At 35.1% G+C, this 19,761-nt stretch overlaps 5 protein-coding genes across 11 annotated transcripts; 2 read left to right on the top strand and 3 right to left on the bottom strand.

Moving 5' to 3' along the window:
* Nucleotides 1-118: 118 nt before the first annotated feature.
* Nucleotides 119-4,483, bottom strand: LOC128872954 (mediator of RNA polymerase II transcription subunit 25). 5 transcript variants are annotated; one of them, XM_054116165.1, is made up of 15 exons: nucleotides 4,053-4,483; nucleotides 3,702-3,837; nucleotides 3,572-3,617; nucleotides 3,371-3,495; nucleotides 3,066-3,285; nucleotides 2,402-2,999; nucleotides 1,973-2,301; nucleotides 1,715-1,896; nucleotides 1,487-1,649; nucleotides 1,225-1,416; nucleotides 952-1,146; nucleotides 684-869; nucleotides 549-608; nucleotides 350-463; nucleotides 119-266 (listed from the first exon to the last, which is right to left on the bottom strand). In XM_054116165.1, exons 2-15 carry the CDS (start codon nucleotides 3,821-3,823, stop codon nucleotides 120-122), a joined length of 2,679 nt encoding a protein of 892 aa, XP_053972140.1. In that variant the 5' UTR covers nucleotides 3,824-3,837; nucleotides 4,053-4,483; the 3' UTR covers nucleotide 119. The 5 variants fall into 5 exon arrangements, with proteins under 5 accessions (XP_053972140.1, XP_053972141.1, XP_053972136.1 ...); XM_054116166.1 differs by having other exon boundaries at nucleotides 2,405-2,999; XM_054116161.1 differs by having other exon boundaries at nucleotides 1,973-2,304; nucleotides 4,053-4,482.
* Nucleotides 4,484-4,803: 320 nt separating this feature from the next.
* LOC128872779 (WD repeat-containing protein 48) lies at nucleotides 4,804-10,466 on the top strand. Of its 2 annotated transcripts, none has more exons than XM_054115805.1 (12): nucleotides 4,804-5,640; nucleotides 6,025-6,241; nucleotides 6,315-6,527; nucleotides 6,608-6,903; nucleotides 6,980-7,165; nucleotides 7,244-7,561; nucleotides 7,645-7,747; nucleotides 7,815-7,980; nucleotides 8,076-8,267; nucleotides 8,351-8,597; nucleotides 8,685-8,804; nucleotides 8,924-10,466. In XM_054115805.1, the coding sequence occupies exons 1-11, from the start codon at nucleotides 5,593-5,595 to the stop codon at nucleotides 8,745-8,747; spliced, it is 2,049 nt and encodes a 682-aa protein (XP_053971780.1). In that variant the 5' UTR covers nucleotides 4,804-5,592; the 3' UTR covers nucleotides 8,748-8,804; nucleotides 8,924-10,466. The 2 variants fall into 2 exon arrangements, with proteins under 2 accessions (XP_053971780.1, XP_053971779.1); XM_054115804.1 differs by having other exon boundaries at nucleotides 4,805-5,640; nucleotides 8,685-8,809.
* LOC128872782 (haloacid dehalogenase-like hydrolase domain-containing protein 2) lies at nucleotides 8,923-13,407 on the bottom strand. Of its 2 annotated transcripts, none has more exons than XM_054115809.1 (4): nucleotides 13,275-13,407; nucleotides 12,601-12,911; nucleotides 12,293-12,492; nucleotides 8,923-12,094 (listed from the first exon to the last, which is right to left on the bottom strand). In XM_054115809.1, exons 1-4 carry the CDS (start codon nucleotides 13,367-13,369, stop codon nucleotides 11,927-11,929), a joined length of 774 nt encoding a protein of 257 aa, XP_053971784.1. In that variant the 5' UTR covers nucleotides 13,370-13,407; the 3' UTR covers nucleotides 8,923-11,926. The 2 variants fall into 2 exon arrangements, with proteins under 2 accessions (XP_053971784.1, XP_053971783.1); XM_054115808.1 differs by having other exon boundaries at nucleotides 12,293-12,503; nucleotides 12,612-12,911.
* A 29-nt stretch (nucleotides 13,408-13,436) lies between these two features.
* On the top strand, nucleotides 13,437-15,824 carry LOC128872780 (uncharacterized). Its single transcript, XM_054115806.1, has 6 exons — nucleotides 13,437-13,574; nucleotides 13,649-13,741; nucleotides 13,812-14,145; nucleotides 14,220-14,407; nucleotides 14,476-15,461; nucleotides 15,540-15,824. The coding sequence occupies exons 1-6, from the start codon at nucleotides 13,522-13,524 to the stop codon at nucleotides 15,821-15,823; spliced, it is 1,938 nt and encodes a 645-aa protein (XP_053971781.1). The 5' UTR covers nucleotides 13,437-13,521; the 3' UTR covers nucleotide 15,824.
* Nucleotides 15,825-16,172: 348 nt separating this feature from the next.
* Nucleotides 16,173-19,481, bottom strand: LOC128872781 (transmembrane protein 135-like). The gene is made up of 10 exons (XM_054115807.1): nucleotides 19,371-19,481; nucleotides 18,882-19,165; nucleotides 18,266-18,396; nucleotides 17,930-18,056; nucleotides 17,675-17,829; nucleotides 17,344-17,596; nucleotides 17,096-17,263; nucleotides 16,887-17,027; nucleotides 16,628-16,794; nucleotides 16,173-16,555 (listed from the first exon to the last, which is right to left on the bottom strand). Exons 2-10 carry the CDS (start codon nucleotides 19,023-19,025, stop codon nucleotides 16,441-16,443), a joined length of 1,401 nt encoding a protein of 466 aa, XP_053971782.1. The 5' UTR covers nucleotides 19,026-19,165; nucleotides 19,371-19,481; the 3' UTR covers nucleotides 16,173-16,440.
* Nucleotides 19,482-19,761: the final 280 nt, after the last annotated feature.

Below are 19,761 nucleotides of genomic sequence, written 5' to 3'. Positions count from 1 at the left end.
ATTCCGAAGTTTGCATTACATGTAAAAAGTATTAAATCAACTCGTGCATACTAACAAATAATTTATATTGTTTACGATATAGCGAATACGCTTAAAAAAATATTTCTTATTTAAATGATCTATCCAAGAAAATCATAATTAGAGACATCTTCGAATTGTTGATTCTGTGGATTGCCAGGAGCCATCGGTCTCGTTGTCATTTGACCTCTGGCACCAACTGTTTGTTGCTGTATTCCGATTACTTGATGCCTGTACGGAGGTTGCGACTGAAACAGAAAATTTATATTTTTAGTTAAATTCCACGTGTACAATTAAGTTTCTTAATGAATTTAAAGCTATTATCCCATACTTGTTGCAACAAGTGCCTGAGGCCCATATTCGAAACGGGTCGCATCAATCTCGGTGCATTCGCTTGTTGATTCGTCATACCTGCGGGATTGAGAGCTCTTTGCGCTTGTTGAGCCTATAATGAAACATTTTATTTTATTTATTTTCTTCCGAATAAAAATGTAGATCACATTTTGCGATTACTCTTAAAAACATTTCACCTCCAACTGTTGTTTATACTGCATTTCCTGTTGTTGCGCTAGTTCTAAATTTTGTTGAATCTATAAAATTCATTGATCGTGTGAATTAGAATTTTGGGTCCTTTGCATGGTCATATTTTATCTTTATTTACTTACATTCACTTCTAGCTGCGATTTATACTGCGCTTCTTGTTGCTGCGCGGCTTCTAATGTTTGCTTTAGTTGTTGAATTTTTAATAAATTTTGATGCCTAGCGATTCCTATATCATCGAACGGTGGTCTTTGTTGTCCTATCATTGTACCAGTTGCTGTAGCAACTTGGGGACCAGTAATTGCACCGCCCTATCGGTACGTTAATTACAACGAATAGTTTATTTAATACAAACTCAAATTGGATCTTGTTTTATTATACGATAGGTTTTACCTGCATACTAATTTGATTCTGAGGACCGCCAGATGTAGTTAACGTCTGCTGTGGATTATTCACGGTAACAACGTTTTGCGTTATTTGCCCGCCTCCCATTGCTATAGTGTTCGTCTGAGACATAAGAATACCACCTTGCGACGTACCCGTAGTGGCCATAGGTCCAGTTATCGCATTTCCTTGTCCAGCTCCAGCCTAAGATATCTAATCATTAGATTTCTATTCTTCTAAACCCCGTTAATACTCGATTTAAAAATTTTCATTCCCGCTCACCGGTCCCTGTCTCATAGTTGCATGCGAAGTCTTTTGTTGTTGAATCACTTTACGAAGACGGTCTACAAAACCAGTCTGGTCGTTTGGAATAAATCCTAAATACGTTCTCTTTTCAGCCGTGTACAGAAGAATAAGTACTTTTATGTCACACGTCGACGTTGGCGGCAAAAGGGTGAAATGAACGCAACCGGCCTAAAGAATTTTTCCCTTATCAATGATTTACTAAGAGCATATCTTGCAACATATAATACTGCATACTAACGAATCCAGAGCTCATAACTTTCGTCAAGGACTCCAGTGCTTCGCATGGTGTCGGATGGAAAAGAACGGATTTCGAGTTCTTTAAATAAGATCCACCGATATTGCCTATTAATTGTTTAGGCATCAACTGCATAAGTAACTTCTGGGGCCATGTATCAGCTTTCCTAATGACCACATTATGTCAATTAAAATACTTATACGATTATTTACTCTCCAAACAAGCACTTACAATTCTGGATCTCCATCCTTGGAGTTCGCAGAAACTTGACAGGGAAGATGTCTCGTCTGCTTTTGCGCGTCTGCAGGAATTTTAGCTTTCTCGACCCATTCGATGATACCTTGCCATATAGTGTGTCTTTCGCGTGGCACGGTGATTTGCGGGCCGGATACAGGACCAGAAGTAACGTTGCCCTTCGACATTTATATTCACGTTATTTATGCATGGAAATTAATGGAACAGCTTGAATATGTTTCTTAAAAATATTACTTGTGCCTGAGAGTGCGACACTTGTTGCTGTTGACTGATCGATGACACGGATGACTGTGTTTGGGAAGCTGTAACCGTCTGTGGTACTTGAGTAGGTATCGACTGACTAACGCACGATACTGTAAGTTGCTGACCGCCCTGTCCATGAGTTTGTTGCGCTGACATAGGCATCGAACCTTGTTGTTGAACATTTTGTTGTTGTTGCTGCTGCTGCTGTTGTTGTTGTTGTTGTATCTGCATCGTGAATCTCGCTTGCTGCTGCTGCTGCTGCGTCAGTTGCTGCTGTTGTTGCTGTTGTTGCGCGCTGGCAGCCATAACATTGCTATTAGCTACTGAAAACGTAAATAACACATTACGTTGCAACACGATACTTAATAAGTTGAAATATAATTAAAACTTAACAAAACCATTGATCGCAAAACGTCTTACTACCATCCATTCTTTGTCCAAACGGAGTTACGTTAAGTCCCAATGAAGGAGGTTGATTTAATTGTGCTATTAACGCGCTACTTTGTGCATTCGCTGGACCAGTAGTTCCTGGTGTTACGAACGGCCTCCATCTGGTGTGACCCGCTCTTGCTGCAACAGCTGTTGGATGATACGTTGGCGGAGCAGATATCTGAGGATTGTACGGAGGTCGTCCAGCGTTCATAGCAGCCGCTATCGGTGGCACCGTCTGATGAACCGAAGTAATATTTTGCGGTGTTTGGTTTCTAAATGGAGGACCTTGAGCTTGTGATGGCTGAGCAATATTTTGTTGAACTTGATTCGTATTTGGACTATCGTTGCTTTGCAATGGACTAAGCGGAATTTGAGCAGCAGTGCCTGGAGTAGTATGAACGGGTCCACCCATTGGAGGACTCACGGGTCTTTCTTTCAAATTGTAATTACGCAATAGCACCAAATGTCGAGGATCCTTGGCATAATTTTTCGTTTGAGATGATTGCAGATCTCCTCCAGCCTTTTCGAACAACTTGAATAACGCGGGTATTTTTCTAGGCGATAATATCGAAAGATTAATGTTTCTCTGCAAAAAAAAGAAGATCGTATTTGTGAACCTAATTCACCATCCAAATTATTTGTTTTGATATACCTCTTGATAAAGCGCGGCTAACTGCTCCACGGTATGACCAGCGAATTTATACGATTCTTGTATGACCGTTTGATATGGAGGAGAATTACAAATTAAAATACAATGTTTCTGGGATGCTGTATTCGGTTCACGTCGTAATTGTAAGTCTTCGAAACATTGTAACCCAGTGGCAAGACCCTCTCCAATGTTTGCATAAGATTCTCCCTTTCCACCAACCATTCTTTTTATGTAAAAAAAAAAAATCTTGTGAATTTTAAGTGTTACTCTATTTATGAAGAGAACTTTGAATAGATAACTATACTCACTCTAGTTTATCTAGAACAAGCAACAACTTATGCGGATTTGCATATGGCCCAAAGGTCTCTGTACAAGGTGCTGGTAAGCAATCAGCTGCATGGTACACTACTATGCCATACAATGTCGCGCTATTCTATTAAATGAAATCCAATTTTATTAGAAACATTAAAATCTGAAATGGAGAAAATCATATTATGTGTCATTAATACCTCGGAAACATATTCTCTATCCTCTATAGGACCTTGATTGAAATACCTGTAAAATATAATACTTTTAAATTAATGGACAATTGTATAATGACATAGCTAGAAGGAAACATAAGTAAGTGTTATAACATACTCTAGTGTTGGTAGAAGATAGTTTGTTCTTAGGTCATTGAGATAAGCTCCATTAACAGCTGTTCCTTCAATGACAAATATTACATCGGCTTGTATGCCGTGCTCTGTAGGACCAGCAACCATTTTTGTTTTATTCTCTAAAATCATGAAAAACGTTTTAAAAACATTTGTAAGTTCTAAAGGCGATACATTCTATTGTGAAAAATGAAACCTTAATATGTTTGATCAAACTTTCGGATATGTGCTTTAAATGATTCAGAATATCGAATTCACATTGGAACAATTAAACAGAACCATTAGAATGATCTAAAATTAGAAAGTATTTAAGAAACGTATATCGATAATAGCTGACCTTTTCAACCTATCGACGATTAAGTCGTATGTTCGTAGGTTAAATTCGTTCGCTATACTTTTTACAAGTGGTAATAAATCATCATTGCATCAACAATTACATGTAAAACGACATTTTACAAGGCTATTTTATTCTTTATTAAAATTAAAGTACTCATAGTACAACATTTATACATCAATCATAACAAGTAACCACAAACTTGCTCTAAATGATTCATTATGAGTGATTATGAGTGGTTGGCAGTGGTAGTGGTTGGCACTGGTTGGCAATAGAGACAAATCACAGAGTACTTTTATTTAAAAATACTTTGTGGCAATACTATCGATAATATATTGTTTAAATTTTGTAAATGTATTCTTTATAATATTGAACTTATAACAAATCGAGATATCTATCAAAGATTATTTAGTACCAGTGGCGCCACCGAACAATTTAATAAATTATTTTTTATAGTGACGCTATCTAGGCTAGATAATATGGTAACTATTTTCACTAGAAACTTGGGCGTTTTGCCACCGATGGCGCCACTGGTGTGAAAACCCGCTCACTGAGCGGCTTAGTGAGCGTTGACCTTTCTGAATGCACTGTACGTATATCTCAATAAAAAGTTTGTAAACAAATCCACGTGACGAACAATACATTGACATGGCGGGATGTTCTCCAAATAGATACAGATTTATTCGAAGCATACAAGTTACATTTCATGTATAATATTTATAGTTCTACAAATAAATGTATATTTATCAACTGTCTATGGTATCAGACCTACGACACACTGCTACCCAAATGCAAAGCAGGCCAACTCTTGCGTTTGAATGCTTCCCATTGGCACAAAACAATCCAACCAAATCCATCCAATCACGGTATTTCCAAAGAACCCTAAACAAGAACGTATTTATTCATTCCATACTCATGGGCCGTGTCTCGTTCGACTATTGGTCGCGTAACATCGAATCTAACTGTTGGATGGCAATTTTCTAAATTCATAAATTTTACTCGTAATTCCCGTTGCCGCCGCACGTTACACGCGGAAGATCGACCGTACTTCCCCCCCTAAAGTTTTCACGCCGTTGAAATAAAATCGACGATTTCCACCAACGAGACTGAACGAGACCAACCGGAACCAACGATATACATCCTACGATTCAATCATAAACAATGGAGTCGAATAGTCGTACACTCGGTAAACGTGATGTAACGTTACGCGTGTAACGTCCTCCAAGCCTATTGACACCGGCATTGGAAACGCTATGGTGGTGTCAGTGATACGATCGTCATGAACGTGCTCGAACAACCGCCATCGAAAATCGTTTGACAGCTGTTTAAGGTTCAGCGTGATGTGTAATGGGATTATTCGTTCGGAGCGCGAGGAAACATAGCTGTCCGCGGTCGTGGAACGTTTGAGAAAGTGCAACGGCAATGAAACTGCTACGTGGTTTCGACGCACTGCAACGTGAATGTGTCGCGGCGTAATTTCTACGCCACGAATGTTTTCCTTGATTGTTCTTACGTGTGAGGCTACGAAACGGTTCGCGGCATAATGGCAGCTCATAAGACAGGCGGGCAGAGCGCCCGAAAGAAAGTCCAGGTATTTACTTTGGAATAGTTTTTTTCCCCTCGTGAAACGTTTCCTTACGTCGGTTATCTATCGGGTAATTGTTTGTCGTACGTACGAGAAGTCGTCGTTCGACCGAGTATCGTTATATGGTAGAGTTTCGTGTAACTTTTCGTGTAACAACTTGGACATACGAAAAAAAAAAAATCACACGATTGCGTATTGAATAACAGAGATTAAGTCGTGTATACAGGGTGATAAAGAAAAGTCAATTTAAAGTAAATTTTCCTTGGCGAACTTTGATCGTGTGACGATCCTTTGAATTTTCTTGAAATGATGTCAACTAACCAGATTATGTATTTATAGTGTTTATATTATATATACATGAGCTTGTGTCATGTTTGTATTCTTATGAAGGTATCCATGGTTATAAGAGATGAAGTGGAGAAGAGACACAGAGCTGGAGTGAATTCCTTGCAGTATGATCCAGCTTTGCACAGGCTTTACTCTGCGGGTAGAGATAGCATAATAAGGATATGGAATTGCAAGAATATGAAGGATCCATATATTCAATCCATGGAGCATCATACGGATTGGGTCAATGATATAGTATTATGTTGCGGTGGTAAAAATTGTATGTAACTTTCTATTGTGCTTTTAAATGACTCTATTGACCAACTATGTATAAATAAATCAACATTTTATAGTGATATCAGCCAGTTCTGACACAACATTAAAAGTATGGAATGCCCATAAAGGTTTCTGCATGTCTACATTAAGAACACACAAAGATTATGTTAAAGCTCTAGCATATGCTAAAGACAGGGAGCAGGTTGCCAGTGCAGGTCTAGATAAATATATCTTCCTGTGGGATGTTAACACGTTAACAGCTCTTACAGCAAGCAACAACACTGTAACAAGTAAATAATCCGATTATTAATTACTTTCTTTTATTTTCACTGTTAAGTTATGTTTTAAATAACACTTTAATTTTCTACAGCATCATCTCTTACTGGAAATAAAGATTCAATATATAGCCTTGTCATGAATCAAACTGGGACAATTGTAGTCAGTGGTAGCACAGAAAAAGTTTTGAGAGTATGGGATCCAAGATACTGTACCAAATTGATGAAACTTAAAGGTCATATGGATAATATTAAAGCTTTAGTATTAAACAGAGATGGTAGTCAGTGTTTGTCTGCTAGCTCAGATGGAACAATTAAGCTTTGGTCATTGGGACAGCAAAGATGTGTTCAAACTTTTAGAGTACACAAGGAAGGTGTTTGGGCATTATTGGTAATTGTTATTTCTATGAATACCTTCTTGAAATAATATACGATCGAAACTTAGTCATCCATAAAATAATTTTTAGGCAACAGACACTTTCAGCCATGTGATATCAGGTGGTAGAGATAAGAGAGTTGTAATGACTGAATTAAGTTATCCTGAAAGATACACTGTTATATGCGAAGAAAAAGCACCTATATTAAAAATGGCTATGACACCTGATCAGTCTAGTATTTGGGTGGCAACTAGCGAATCAACTATAAATAATTGGGTAACGAACTATTGTATCGTAAATGTAATTACTCGATCGATGGTATAAATAATCTAATGTTTTAAAAACCGATTACAGTCGATTAGTCAAAAAGATTGGCAAGACTTTGGAATCGGAGACTATTGTGACTCCGCTAGTGGGGTAACTTCGAATGTTTTACGCAATACAGAACCTGCACAAAAAATATTAGGCGGTCCCGCGATACGGCATTACCGTGTTTTAAACGATCGAAGACACGTTTTAACGAAAGATACGGAAGAGAACGTAGCGTTATACGATGTATTGAAAGCATGTAAAGTAGAAGATCTAGGAAGGGTAGACTTTGAACAGGAAATCAAGAAAAGAAATAAAATGGTGTATGTTCCAAATTGGTTCAACGTAGACCTTAAAACAGGGGTACATACTTTTGCAGCTTACTAAACGAAGTCAAACTTGAATAATCGTAATATTAAGAATAATAAATATTTACATTTTTGTAGATGTTGACCATTCATTTAGGCCAAGATGAGAGCGACTGTTTTTCCGCGTGGGTCTCTGCAAAAGAAACTGGTCTCGCAGAGAACGATGCAGTCGATCAAAAAGGTAATATTCTTTTTAGTACGAATGTTATTCTGTTCGCTGATCTTTAAGAAATTATTTTACTTTACAGTGAATTATGGAAATCTTTTACTACAAGCTTTGCTCGAACATTGGTGGAGACCGTTGCACGCCGACGATGAAAACGAAGGTAATAGTAACGAGGGTAATGGCCCTATACATACAAGAGGAGGAAATCCATACTTTTCAGTACCTAGTCATACACCTGTTATATTTAGGTATGTATTAACAATTAACTCTAGTAACGAATTATTTACGATATATTTTATAATAATACTAGGAAAAGGAATAAAACAATAAAATTTTGTTTTAGCGAAGTGGGAGGAAGAACTTTGTATAGATTATTAGTCAGAGATGCTGCAGGAGAAACAGAAGGAGTTTTATTAAATGACACTGTACCAGCATGGGTGGTTAATATTGTCGTGGACAAGAATCTTCCACAATTCACTAAAACACCTTTTTATCTTCTTCCACATGCCACGTCTGGTGTAAAAAGTCTAAAGAAGTACGCGATAAATTAACGTCTTATAGATTTTATATTAAACACGATACTTCCGGTTAATAATTTCTTTATGTTTATATTTCAAGGGATCGTTTAATTGCAAATGATTTTATACAAATTCGTAAAGTAGCGGAACATGTTTGTGATAAAGTGCTCGGCGCAGGAAGCGATTCAGGATCGGTGGCAGGTACTGGGAACACAGTTTCCGGTGGTTCTCCAGCAGGAGACAGAACAAACACAGATTCGAATGCTGATAATTCTTCGCTGGCCGAAGAAAAAGTGGAACTTTTATGTAACGATCAAGTTCTAGATCCTTCTATGGATTTGAGGACGGTACGGTCTCAAATCTTTTGTACGTCGTACAATTGTTTATTTAGAGCTACGAATTTTTTAAATCACTTTTATTTTATCGCATCTTAGGTCAAACATTTCATCTGGAAAAATGCAGCAGACTTAACGCTGCATTATCGGCCTGTAAAATAGTTAGGGTTGAGTACATCAGAACAAGGATCTCTAACGTGTACCTGGTTTTTTTCTATGGTAAGGTAAGTACAATTCTGTTTTTCATTGCTTATGTCTGCGTTTCTTAAACAAAGATCTGTAGACTATCTGAAAAAAGAGAGAAATACTTGCGTGGGCTTAGAACAAATGGATTTCAGAGTAACGGAAGACATGTGGACTAGTTGCAGAGTGTGGCATCTCACGCTACCTCCTCTTCATGAAATATTCAATCGATTTTCGGTGGATGTTCCATTAGATATCGCAACTGAAGACGAGTAGAGGCCAGGTCGCGCACAGAGTACTTGGAACTGAATGCGTTTGAAGGCAATAACGTGTGGAAGTATTAGCATAAATTGCTCATATTTGTATATTTATATCCTGAGGCCAAACTCATCCCTACGACGTGAAATACCAATTTCAGTTAGTGTACTTTTAGAGACATATGTTTTTCGTACCTGGGTGTACAGTATTAAATGCTTGTCGTCAGCCATTTATCGTCTTCCCACTTCAAAAGTACCAGTGAGAAAGTTAAGCACAAAAACGAGGGACAGGATCGTATGGCCCAGGAAATTATTTATTTTCATTTTCTCTAAATGCCATGTTCACACGATACTTCTCAAATTTTTCTGTGTTAATTTCACTTAGCTGTATTTCGTAAATTGTAAGTAGTACTATTTTATTTTTCAATCAAATAAGAAACTCGTGTATTTATTGAACAAATGAAATGTACGTATTCTATGATGTGCGTTAGTAGTACTCCACACACCTGCCTTGTTATCACAAAGGAAGCAAACTATAAAGAGAAGAAGGAAATGTCAATTTACTATTAATCAAATTACATTTGAGCAGCCAAATTAACAGTTCAATATTTCCTGTTAATAAAGATAGGAAATAACAGTATGCCCGTCTTCAGTGTAATAAGGTCAAATTCTATCTCTGGTGGAACTTCCATTAATTAAATACGTATTTATGAGATATATAACGATGTTTCGTATGAGAAGGAAAATATAAATACACTAACTATAGTTGTCAGTTAAACGAATATAGCCGCATTGGTAGAATTTGGCCTTAGGAGACAACTGTAACAGATAAAAGAATATGTAGTTGGTCTTATGTTAAAAATATTCACTCTACTAGAATCTTATGAACTGTATATACAAATGCGACTGTAAGTAACGTCCCCTGGTTACGGTGGTGGGCTGTATAAATAAAATTGAAACAAATGTTGTATCGAAAACTGGAGCTTTTACACCAATTCCGTGAAATTGGGATAAACGCTTAATTTTTCTATTAAAGAGAAAAAAAAGAGATAATTGTTCTTTATTAATACGGCCCTAAATGTTGTAACATTTTATGTTATCGAAATGACATTGACGCAATTTTTTTAACGAATCTAGAGATTATTCCATTGTTACATTTTAATGTGCTGCATAATACTGTATATTATAAGTGTATTTATTTGCTAAGCTTTTGTTACACTCGGTTGGTGATGTAAAGAAATAATTTACCGCTACTTAATTTTCTTCTTCGATCGTATATGTATCGTTAGAGGTCAATGATCGACTTGTCTCGAGCCAATGACACGTTGATTAAGAGAATGGCTACCAAAAAGTACTGTACAGTTGTAGTTAAGTTTGATTCATTTTTATGTTTGTATATCAGCATTATATGTATATTTTTGCAAAGAGTTAGTGGTAATTATTCTCGCATTTTATTATTTCTTTTTAACTGAAACATATATTTTCTTAAAATGACCCTCGTTATTGCGACAGGAAATCAACATGTGCCTGATCATAGATTATAAGTTGTAGAGGGCATTTCGATTATGAACTGATGTATTGGTCCTTTTGAAATAATATCAATTGTAAGTTACACCGTTGCGATGCATAATCATAGAAAATATTTCGTCAAAGTCCAGTGTTTAGTTATGAATTTATACCGTTCATTCGTAGATTTTAATGTTTATTTTTATAATACTAGGCGTAACAAAACCGTCGACCGCGTGTGTTTTAAGCATTAATTGTCGAATATTTTCTAATAATTTATTATTGTTGCTCCCTTGCGCGAAGAAAATTCCTTTAAGTTCTTTTTTTTTCGAACTATAATCAAATTTCTATCTATTACTTGCATACTGCGATAGAAATTCACGAAAGTTTATTAGCGTTCATACTGTTCATCGATTTCACGCGTAGGTAATATTATATTAGTTTTAGATACGAGACATACATTTCATACAGTATTCATGAAAATTATAACTGAGCCTTCCTCACTAAATAAATAACATTGTTCATTAATGGAAGTATTAATGTATAACATTAAAACAGAAGAAACTCTTGTAATTGCACGTTCGAGACGTAAGAATAACTTCGAATCAAAACTAATTATATACCCTATCTTTTTAGCAATGGACAGTGAACATCTTCAAAGTTTGTTAGTCCTCACGTAAAAAAAAAAAAGAAATAAAGAACTTGCAGAATGGTGCCAAATTTTATACTGAAATAAATGTTGCAATGCACCAATTCCTTTTAAAGAGAGATTAAATCTTTTCTGTAAACATGCTTTCAATGAAAACTTACTAAATAAAGTAGTTATAATATATTTATTAACTAAGGCCGCATATTAGTAGCAATTCAGATTTACAACGATTATTTTTTCTTCTGCTCTTAGAGGGACAAATATTTAGAAAATATCGTCTCACACCTAGAAATATCTGGACTCGATAAAAATGGTTTCGTTATTATTTATAAACGAACTTATATAATGTAATATCGTTACATCGTAATAGATGAAATTTTCTACAATTTTTCTACAACTAATCATGCAATGAGACGATATTCGTTCAATGGTTGAAAAAGTGGTCTATTTTTATCCATTTCGAGTTACAGAATATAGAAAAAAAATGTTATATAACTTATTTACCAACGATTAAGTAGAACAGTAAAAAATTCGAATGTACCCGTTTCGGATCATGAAAGTCACCGCATCGATTTCTATGTAATTAACTTTTAATTGACATTTCGAAACAGCTATATTGTGAAATTACTCCAGATCATGTACACCATTATGGAATTATTAATAATTAAATAAAACATCTAATTTAATACAGAATAACTTATACACGTGTACTTCGATAATTAATTACTAATGCAATACCAGTATATCTACACTTCCATTTTAATAATATGTTCCACAGCTTCCACAAACGAGCTGCATACTTTCGCGGGTAATGGTACAATTGTATTCTCATCACCTTCTCGGTATTTTCCAGTTTGTACTAAAAGACCTCTCATGCCAATAGCTTGCGCGCCAGCTATGTCATCTTTGACATCCTAATTAAATGATTACATTGTTAAATGATTAAAACCTCGATTATAGTAACAATTAGTACAAGGTGTCTCATATCACACAGTGTGCAAAAATTCACGTCTATATAAAAAGATATGGAAAAGTATTTCAACTATTGCTATTCCTTTGTAATACGGGACACCCTGTGCCATTGTAAACAATATATTAAATATATTTCATACATCGCCGATCATGACTGCTTCTTCTGGAGGTATATGTTCCAGAGCAGCTTTGAAAAATTCCGCGGTTGGTTTACCAACAACTTCAGCCGTTACGTTAGCGGAATATTCTAATCCTGCGATAAATGCGCCTGGACCAAGAGCCAAGCCATCTGGTCGTTTGTAATATCGTCCCTTATGAATTGCTATAAGCGACGCGCCATCTAACAATAATCTGAAATTACAGTTTGTCCATTGCAGAGATAGATTAACTTTAAAGTGGCCATTAACCTTAGCACCTTAACATCCTGATAAATTGTTTAATTACATACAGAAAATGTACCTAAACGCCTTGTTTAATTCGTCGTAATGGAATTTGTTCGGCGCGAGTCCAATTACCACAGCATTTATCTTTTCGTTGTTCTTTACCAAACCCTCGAAATCTTCGTCAGCAGCTGGATCTATCAGCAACATTGGATTCAACTCCCGCGAAACGATCAATCTTCTCGCTGCAGCCAACGAACTAAAGATCTCTTCCTTCTTAATCTCAAAGCCAAGTTTCGTTAATCGGTTGTATAAAAAATTACTGGACTCTTTCGTTGTGTTCGTGACGAATTTTAAAGGTATTTTGGCGTTTCGAAGCCTGCGTTTCAATTATACAAAGAATTTATAAATTCTTTATAATTATAAATATATAATTATATACAAACATATAATATATAAATATATAATTTAAATTATATATAATCTTTGATAACTTAATTATCTCTATACTTATCTCTATCCTATTGCGATCAATATTCCTGTGTTGCGTGTAAATTAAATACGAACGGAAGTTTAAATGTGGATATTTAAATGAAGAAATTTATAAAAAGAAGCGATTTGGTATTGTAATTCGTTCAATTTTGAAGCGCGCCAATAAACAGAATCGACGCAACACGAGATGCGCCATGACGCAGATCGTAATTGATCGTAATATACTTGCGAAACAAATGAAGATAACCACCTGTTTAAAGCTTCGATCGCACCAGGAATCACTGTGTTATCAATATGTAGCGTCCCACTGAGATCTATCAGTACCATTCGTATTTGTTTCGCCATGTTAGTCAATATTATTTTTTTATACTCCTCGTACAGTTCGGAGTGTACAATCGCACGATCCACGCATACATGCAACCAATTACCTCCACACGCACATTCAAAGTATTTCAATAAGAACGTAGAGCTCCGTTTCTGATCGCACGTGGTCAAACATGGCGCTCTCCGTGAAGCAGGAAGACGTAAAGCAAGTACCATGGTTTTCGCTGTAAGTATAATGATAACTGTAATAATTTTCGTACCTTGTGATTTTCATGTGAAAGTACTATTCGTATTTCGTAGAACCGAATGGCACCAGGTGTACAGGCAAATTTACTCCAATGACATGGTCGAGCAGAAGAAGGCATACGAGATGCTACTCGTGTGGAAATCAAGGTAATCACCTCGTAAAATGTTTTAATAGTAAATTATAAATTGTAAACGACGCTAATGGAAAGAGTTTTAGGATGCCAAAGTTACCTGTAGGGGTCGACTGTACTCTTTCTATCATGCAAGTCTGTCTTAGAGACCGTGAATGGACTCCCAAAATTAATAGCGGGGAGTTGCCTATTAGTTATGAAAACGATTTGTGCCTGATGTACTCTACCACGATAATGAGATTTTTAAATCATATATCCAACATAGGGCATACGAAGCAAACATCATTGTTTCAGATTGCCAAGCAACTCAATATTCCAGAGTGGATAGTGAACTTGAGGCACGATACAGCTCATGGACACGAATTGCCATCCATTGGTGTATTGAGGATCGCGATAAACATATTATTAACTTGGTTACATGTATGTATTTATTTCCATGTAAGTTGTAATATTCATAACTATGCTTGTTTCTATTAAACTTATTATTTTTAAAGGAAGAATATTGGATTACCGAAACAAAAAGGATAGAAGAATCCATTGTCACCTCAGAATCTGTAAATGAAATTCAGGAAACTGAGGAGATTCAAGAATTTGGTGACTTAATAGAACTCTGGACTGCTGTTAGTTTATACATTCATGCTGGATACTATTTAGTATCAGATATTCCAGATCCTCAACTCAAGTACATATATTTGACTACATTAAATTAGTTACTTTATATCTATAATGATAAATTGACTTTATTAACAGGGAAACATTACAAGACCTGCGTTTGTATGCTATGTCCTTGTCGCAACAAAATAATGAAACCATAGAAAATGATAAAGATAATTTTGCAGAAACTGCTAGCGACGACATACGAAAGGACAAAAAGTATACGTTAGCGACTGCGAGATACGTTCTTTTATCTGAAATCTCTAGATATCTTAGCAAAAAATCGATTCCTAATAAAAAGAACGTAGTTTGTAACGCACTTTTTAATTCAGAAGCTTTCTTACCAAGCAAAGATATTTTATTAATTTTTGTTCGAGAAAAAAATACCGAAAATGATTTCCTAAATCATCTTTTGCCACTGAATATGATGGAATTTTGGAAAGATATTATATTTTTACTATGCGAAAAAGGAATGATGGAAACAGTTATTTTGGAATTACTCGATTTAATAGATAACGAAGAAGTAAATAAAGACAGAAGATCTTCAGCTTCTTTATGGATTAGTTCTATATGTTACAGTTTTGTGAAACTAGATGTTGCCCACAGTATATCTCGAACTTTAGAATATGAGATGGAAACGACGCAAAAAAAGTTATCGCCAAAAGCTTTTGAACACAAAGTGAAGGAAGAAACGCATCGTATTTATCCGCATCTAAAATATACTCTATGGTTTAATTTATCAAATATAGTGTTACCTTGTTTAACTAACATCAAATTAGTTTCAAAATTTATATTAAACGCAAATAAGTTCTCTATTAAATTTATTGCACCAATATTGGAATTAATAAATCCAAAACTAGACGACGAGAAGAAACAATTATTATTAAATTTGCTGAACATTTATGCAGAAGGAAACATAACGAACGATGAAAGTTCTAGCGAATGTCAACAAATTTTTACTCTTAAAGATATTCATAATCAATTTGACGATCATGTTCTAAATGTAGATAATGAACAAGATAGAACATCTCATTTTTTAACCGATCAAAAGGTTCGAAATTCTTGTTGGAAATTACCACTTAGTGAGTACATAAAACTACTTTTTATGAAATAAAAATATTAACTACGAATGTAATGTTAATAATTGAAATCTTTTCCAGTAAATTACTGTTGGCCGAACTGTCCAATTGGTTTACTTCCTTGGCAAGTCGATTCGATGGAGGTCTTAAATCCTCTTAGGAAAGTATCGCAAAAGCACAGTGTTTCGACTTTAGAGTCCGAAATTACTCCTGGAATTGTAGATAGCAAAGATTTAAGAATGCAAAGTCAAATTAATTGGGATAATGTTCTCAGAAAGAAGAAACGTTTAAAACGAAAGCATGAACGAAGAAATGCAGATATTATAATAAATAGAGCACTGGAGACTGCAAAGAAACAAAAATAGCGTACGATGTCCGCATTTGAATGTAGGAAATATGAAAACAAGGAAAATTAATTCAACAATATATTTTTATAACTAATAAATAAATTATATAATTCTGTCAAAATTTACTAGTATAAAAAATTCATCAACTGCTTATTGTCTAGTTCCGACTAATATACATTTATCAATATTGCAAATATCAAATGTAGTTTCATTTACGAATTTGTATGTACATACTTTTACAGATATCTACATTATAATGCAATTTATACAATACTATTCCATAACACCCACTTATTTTAAATAACAATTTTTCATCAGGTATGTATCACATATATAAACGTATAAAAATTATAAATTAGTCGAAATATAATTCCCAACATACATATATTAAAAAATAAAAATGTTTACTTATCACAAAATATAAAATCTTGGCTTCCCGAATACACCTTTCGTATCGTAAATTGAACACTTGGTATACAAACTGATTTTTACTTTTCAACCAATTTGATCTTCATAAACTTCAACTGTTTCAAAAGTTTATGATGTAGGTAACTTCTTTGGTTGTTTTATTAATATGTGTAAACAACAAACACATTTCCATTAACAAAAATCAATTATCATCCATTCAGCTTTGATTAAAACGAATATATTCTCTTATCAGTAGTGTTTGTCTTTTTGAGCACCTCAGCAAGATGTTTCCTTGTCTCGAAACCAAATTTATCTATAGGTATTCGAGACATAGCCGCTATTCTGTAAATCAATAAAAGGTTGAAATACCGGTTGTATGCCTAATTACTTAATATGCTTATGACGTCTTTTTACCTGTCACCAGATACGTTGCACAAAAATTTCCAATAAGACGGTCGTAAAAGTTGAGGCTCGACAATCGCTACATGAAAGAGCAGCGCTGTACTAACGCAATACAAAAATATTACAAAGCCCTTTACTTCAGGTACTATTTCCTTTTCCACAAGATCATTCCATAATAACTAAAATGAAATTAATATAATAAGAAGTAAAATTCTGTATAGGCAATACAAGTATCAGATATATGAATTACAAAATTGTTTGTAGGAAATACCTGTAATGCTTTCCACATAAAGTATAAAGCTACGGTATTATTACTGTAAGACATAAATGTCAGACCAGCTATAAATCCAGCAGGAATTGCATAGTAGGAAGAATCTTTTTGTAGAAATTGCCTCAACGAACAAGACACTAGCTGAAATAGAAACTGTTAAAATAGTATGCAAGGACCTAACGAATTTAAAATATACGATATAATAATACCCTATAAAGTCCTGCAAAACCTCCTAGGAATACAGCCAAATTGTAGGTATTCTTCTTGAAAATGATAGATTTCATTAACTGTGGCTTCCTAAGTAATTGTTTAATTCGTAATACCAAATTAAGTACTAACTGAACACCTACACCATAACTAAAAAGCTTCATAGCACCCTGGAAATAAACATATCATTAATGTACATTTAAAAATCTTTATAAATTTCTGTTAGATATTTATTTATTTACATCTGTACCGTTAATATGTAATGAGCACAACTATAAGGATGTGGACAAGACACATGTTTTCCTTGATTTTTTATAGCTTCTATAATCCTTTTATAAGTTGCAAGTGACTTCATCAATATATTATCTTCACATCTTTCAGTACTTGTAGCATGCTTTTTTTTTGAACCTTTATTGTCATGTTCATTAGTAGAAGATGGTAATGTGTTAGGTTGGAAGCAATTTTCTTTAAAGTATTCAATCTCCTCATGTTTTCCAATAACTCTAATAAAGAGTTGAAATACATTTTGAACTATTACTAATTTCAAAATTATAAGAACAGTTCAAGATTAGCCTAAGTACCTAAGTATTTTATATATGGCATCTTGTTTATCTGTTTTGGATCGAAGAAAATAAAGTAACAGTGCCATGCTCACAGCAAAAATGTATGTTTCACCCTTTGGAATGGAAGTGTAGTATCCTCTGGATTGCCCCATCCTAAACAGTGTCTCTGATGCCTAATAAAAAAAAAATGTAATAATTAATATATTATTAAAGTAATGTACATTTCCCTTATGACATGACAAGGAATTACGGTGCTAAAATTGATCTACTCACAATGTTGGATACATATAAACATAAGAGAGTACGACGAGATGGTCTCTCAATAAGTATAGCTGTCAAAGAAGATAGAAAGGATGGGAGAAACGATACAGTCAGAAGATGGAAGCCTCCCAGTAATCGTCTGAAATATATAGTTCTCAAGTAAACACAGGAACTCGTCGTAATAAAAAAGTATGTTCTTTAAATAAAAACTATAAAGCAATTGTGATATTGAAAGTATCAGTTTTTAATTCAGAGGTTGGGGAAGTTTTTGATGCTGTAAGACAAGATTTTATCCAGAAAACATATTTGTAAGTTCTTTAAATAAAATTAAAATTGATTTTAACACACCTTAGGTTACAAATAAACATGGGATACGAAAAGGAACTCCATGAGAGAAAGGCTGTAGATTGTAGGATACCTGCCATCGTTCTCCCGACATCTTTTTTAGACGGTATTTTTCCTTTCATTAAAAACGTAACCTAAAAAACACAAAGAAAACAAAATAAAAAAATATCGAAGAAAACAGAAATCATACGACATCCCTCGAATAGATAGAAAAACTTCTCCTTTCGATGCCCAATTCGCGTATCGGAACGCTGCGAGTCATTTTAAAATCGAAGATTGCCGGATAGTCAACTGACAAATAAAAGCGAATCTGTCAATAAAGAGTTGTCAATATTCAAGGTGAAATTTTATTTGCCAGCGCCATTATAAATCGCTGTACGACCAATAGTAAAAATTGCGACGTCACTAAATAACATAAATATGCATTGTTTTTCTCTCATGTCGTAAGATATGAAATTAAACGTAACTTAGGAGAAAGAGAAGAAAGTTATTTTCTAGTGTTTTTACGAACTGAGAACTGTCTATGCGCTCGCGTTTATGAGATCATTTCCATACTTGTAGAACATGTAAAAATTGCAACATAGTCTCTATGGAAGAAAATAGAAATCAACAAACATACTAAGTAGACGGTGGTGTAGAGCCTGAGACTTTCTTGAAGGGTATGCAGCCCGAGACCGGCTGCTGCACTGGTACAACTGTCCGTCCAAGGATGAGTGAAATCCTTGCAGGACGAGTCGATGAATTTGCTTAGTCGCGAAGGCATTCTTCAAGGATCGACAAACGGCTTTTATTCGAGTCAGTCTTCCCGCCCTAGGAATGTCAGCGTTCCTGTGATCGTCGCATACACCACCAAACTAATGAGTGACACTTCTTCTATCACTGTTTATTGTCGTTCGTTTGATGCTGCGGAAGACTTTGTTGATATCATTTTTCTAGCCGTAACTGGACCTCGACGCGGAAATTACGCAATATGAAGCGATTCGGACGGCGAATCGATCGATGAGATTGTGTTTAATCCTCGAAGATATCGGATAAGGATGAGATAAAAGTGGTTCTGCCCTTCAATTTCGGCTTTACGAGACTGCGAGTACAGATAAAAGAAACTTACGATGGAGAGAAGAGACGAGACATGTTTGCTCCTCGAGTGATCATCGGTGACTGAAACGGACGTCGCGCCGCGGCAGTAGTGATGCCTGGGATAATTCCCGCTTGCGCATGCACAATGCACGACAAAAAAGACGTAGTGCTGTAGTTATAGGAAAAGATATGAGGTTCCAATTTATTAGGTAAAAAAATTCATGCATACTATTAAAACTTCATGAATATTAAAGCAATAGAAAACTGTAGAGCATATATAGGGTGTCCTAAAAATGTTGTACACCTTGAAATGGGTGGTTCGGGAGGTGATTTGAAACAACTTTTTCCTTAGCGAAAATGTTGTCCGAGGCTTCGTTGAGGAGATATTAACGGAAAACACTGACCAATCAGAGCGCGAGTAT

The sequence above is a fragment of the Hylaeus volcanicus genome, chromosome 2 (genome assembly GCF_026283585.1).
Source record: "Hylaeus volcanicus isolate JK05 chromosome 2, UHH_iyHylVolc1.0_haploid, whole genome shotgun sequence".
Classification (NCBI taxonomy): Eukaryota; Metazoa; Arthropoda; class Insecta; order Hymenoptera; family Colletidae; genus Hylaeus; species Hylaeus volcanicus.
This window is presented reverse-complemented; position numbering and strand designations above follow the sequence as displayed.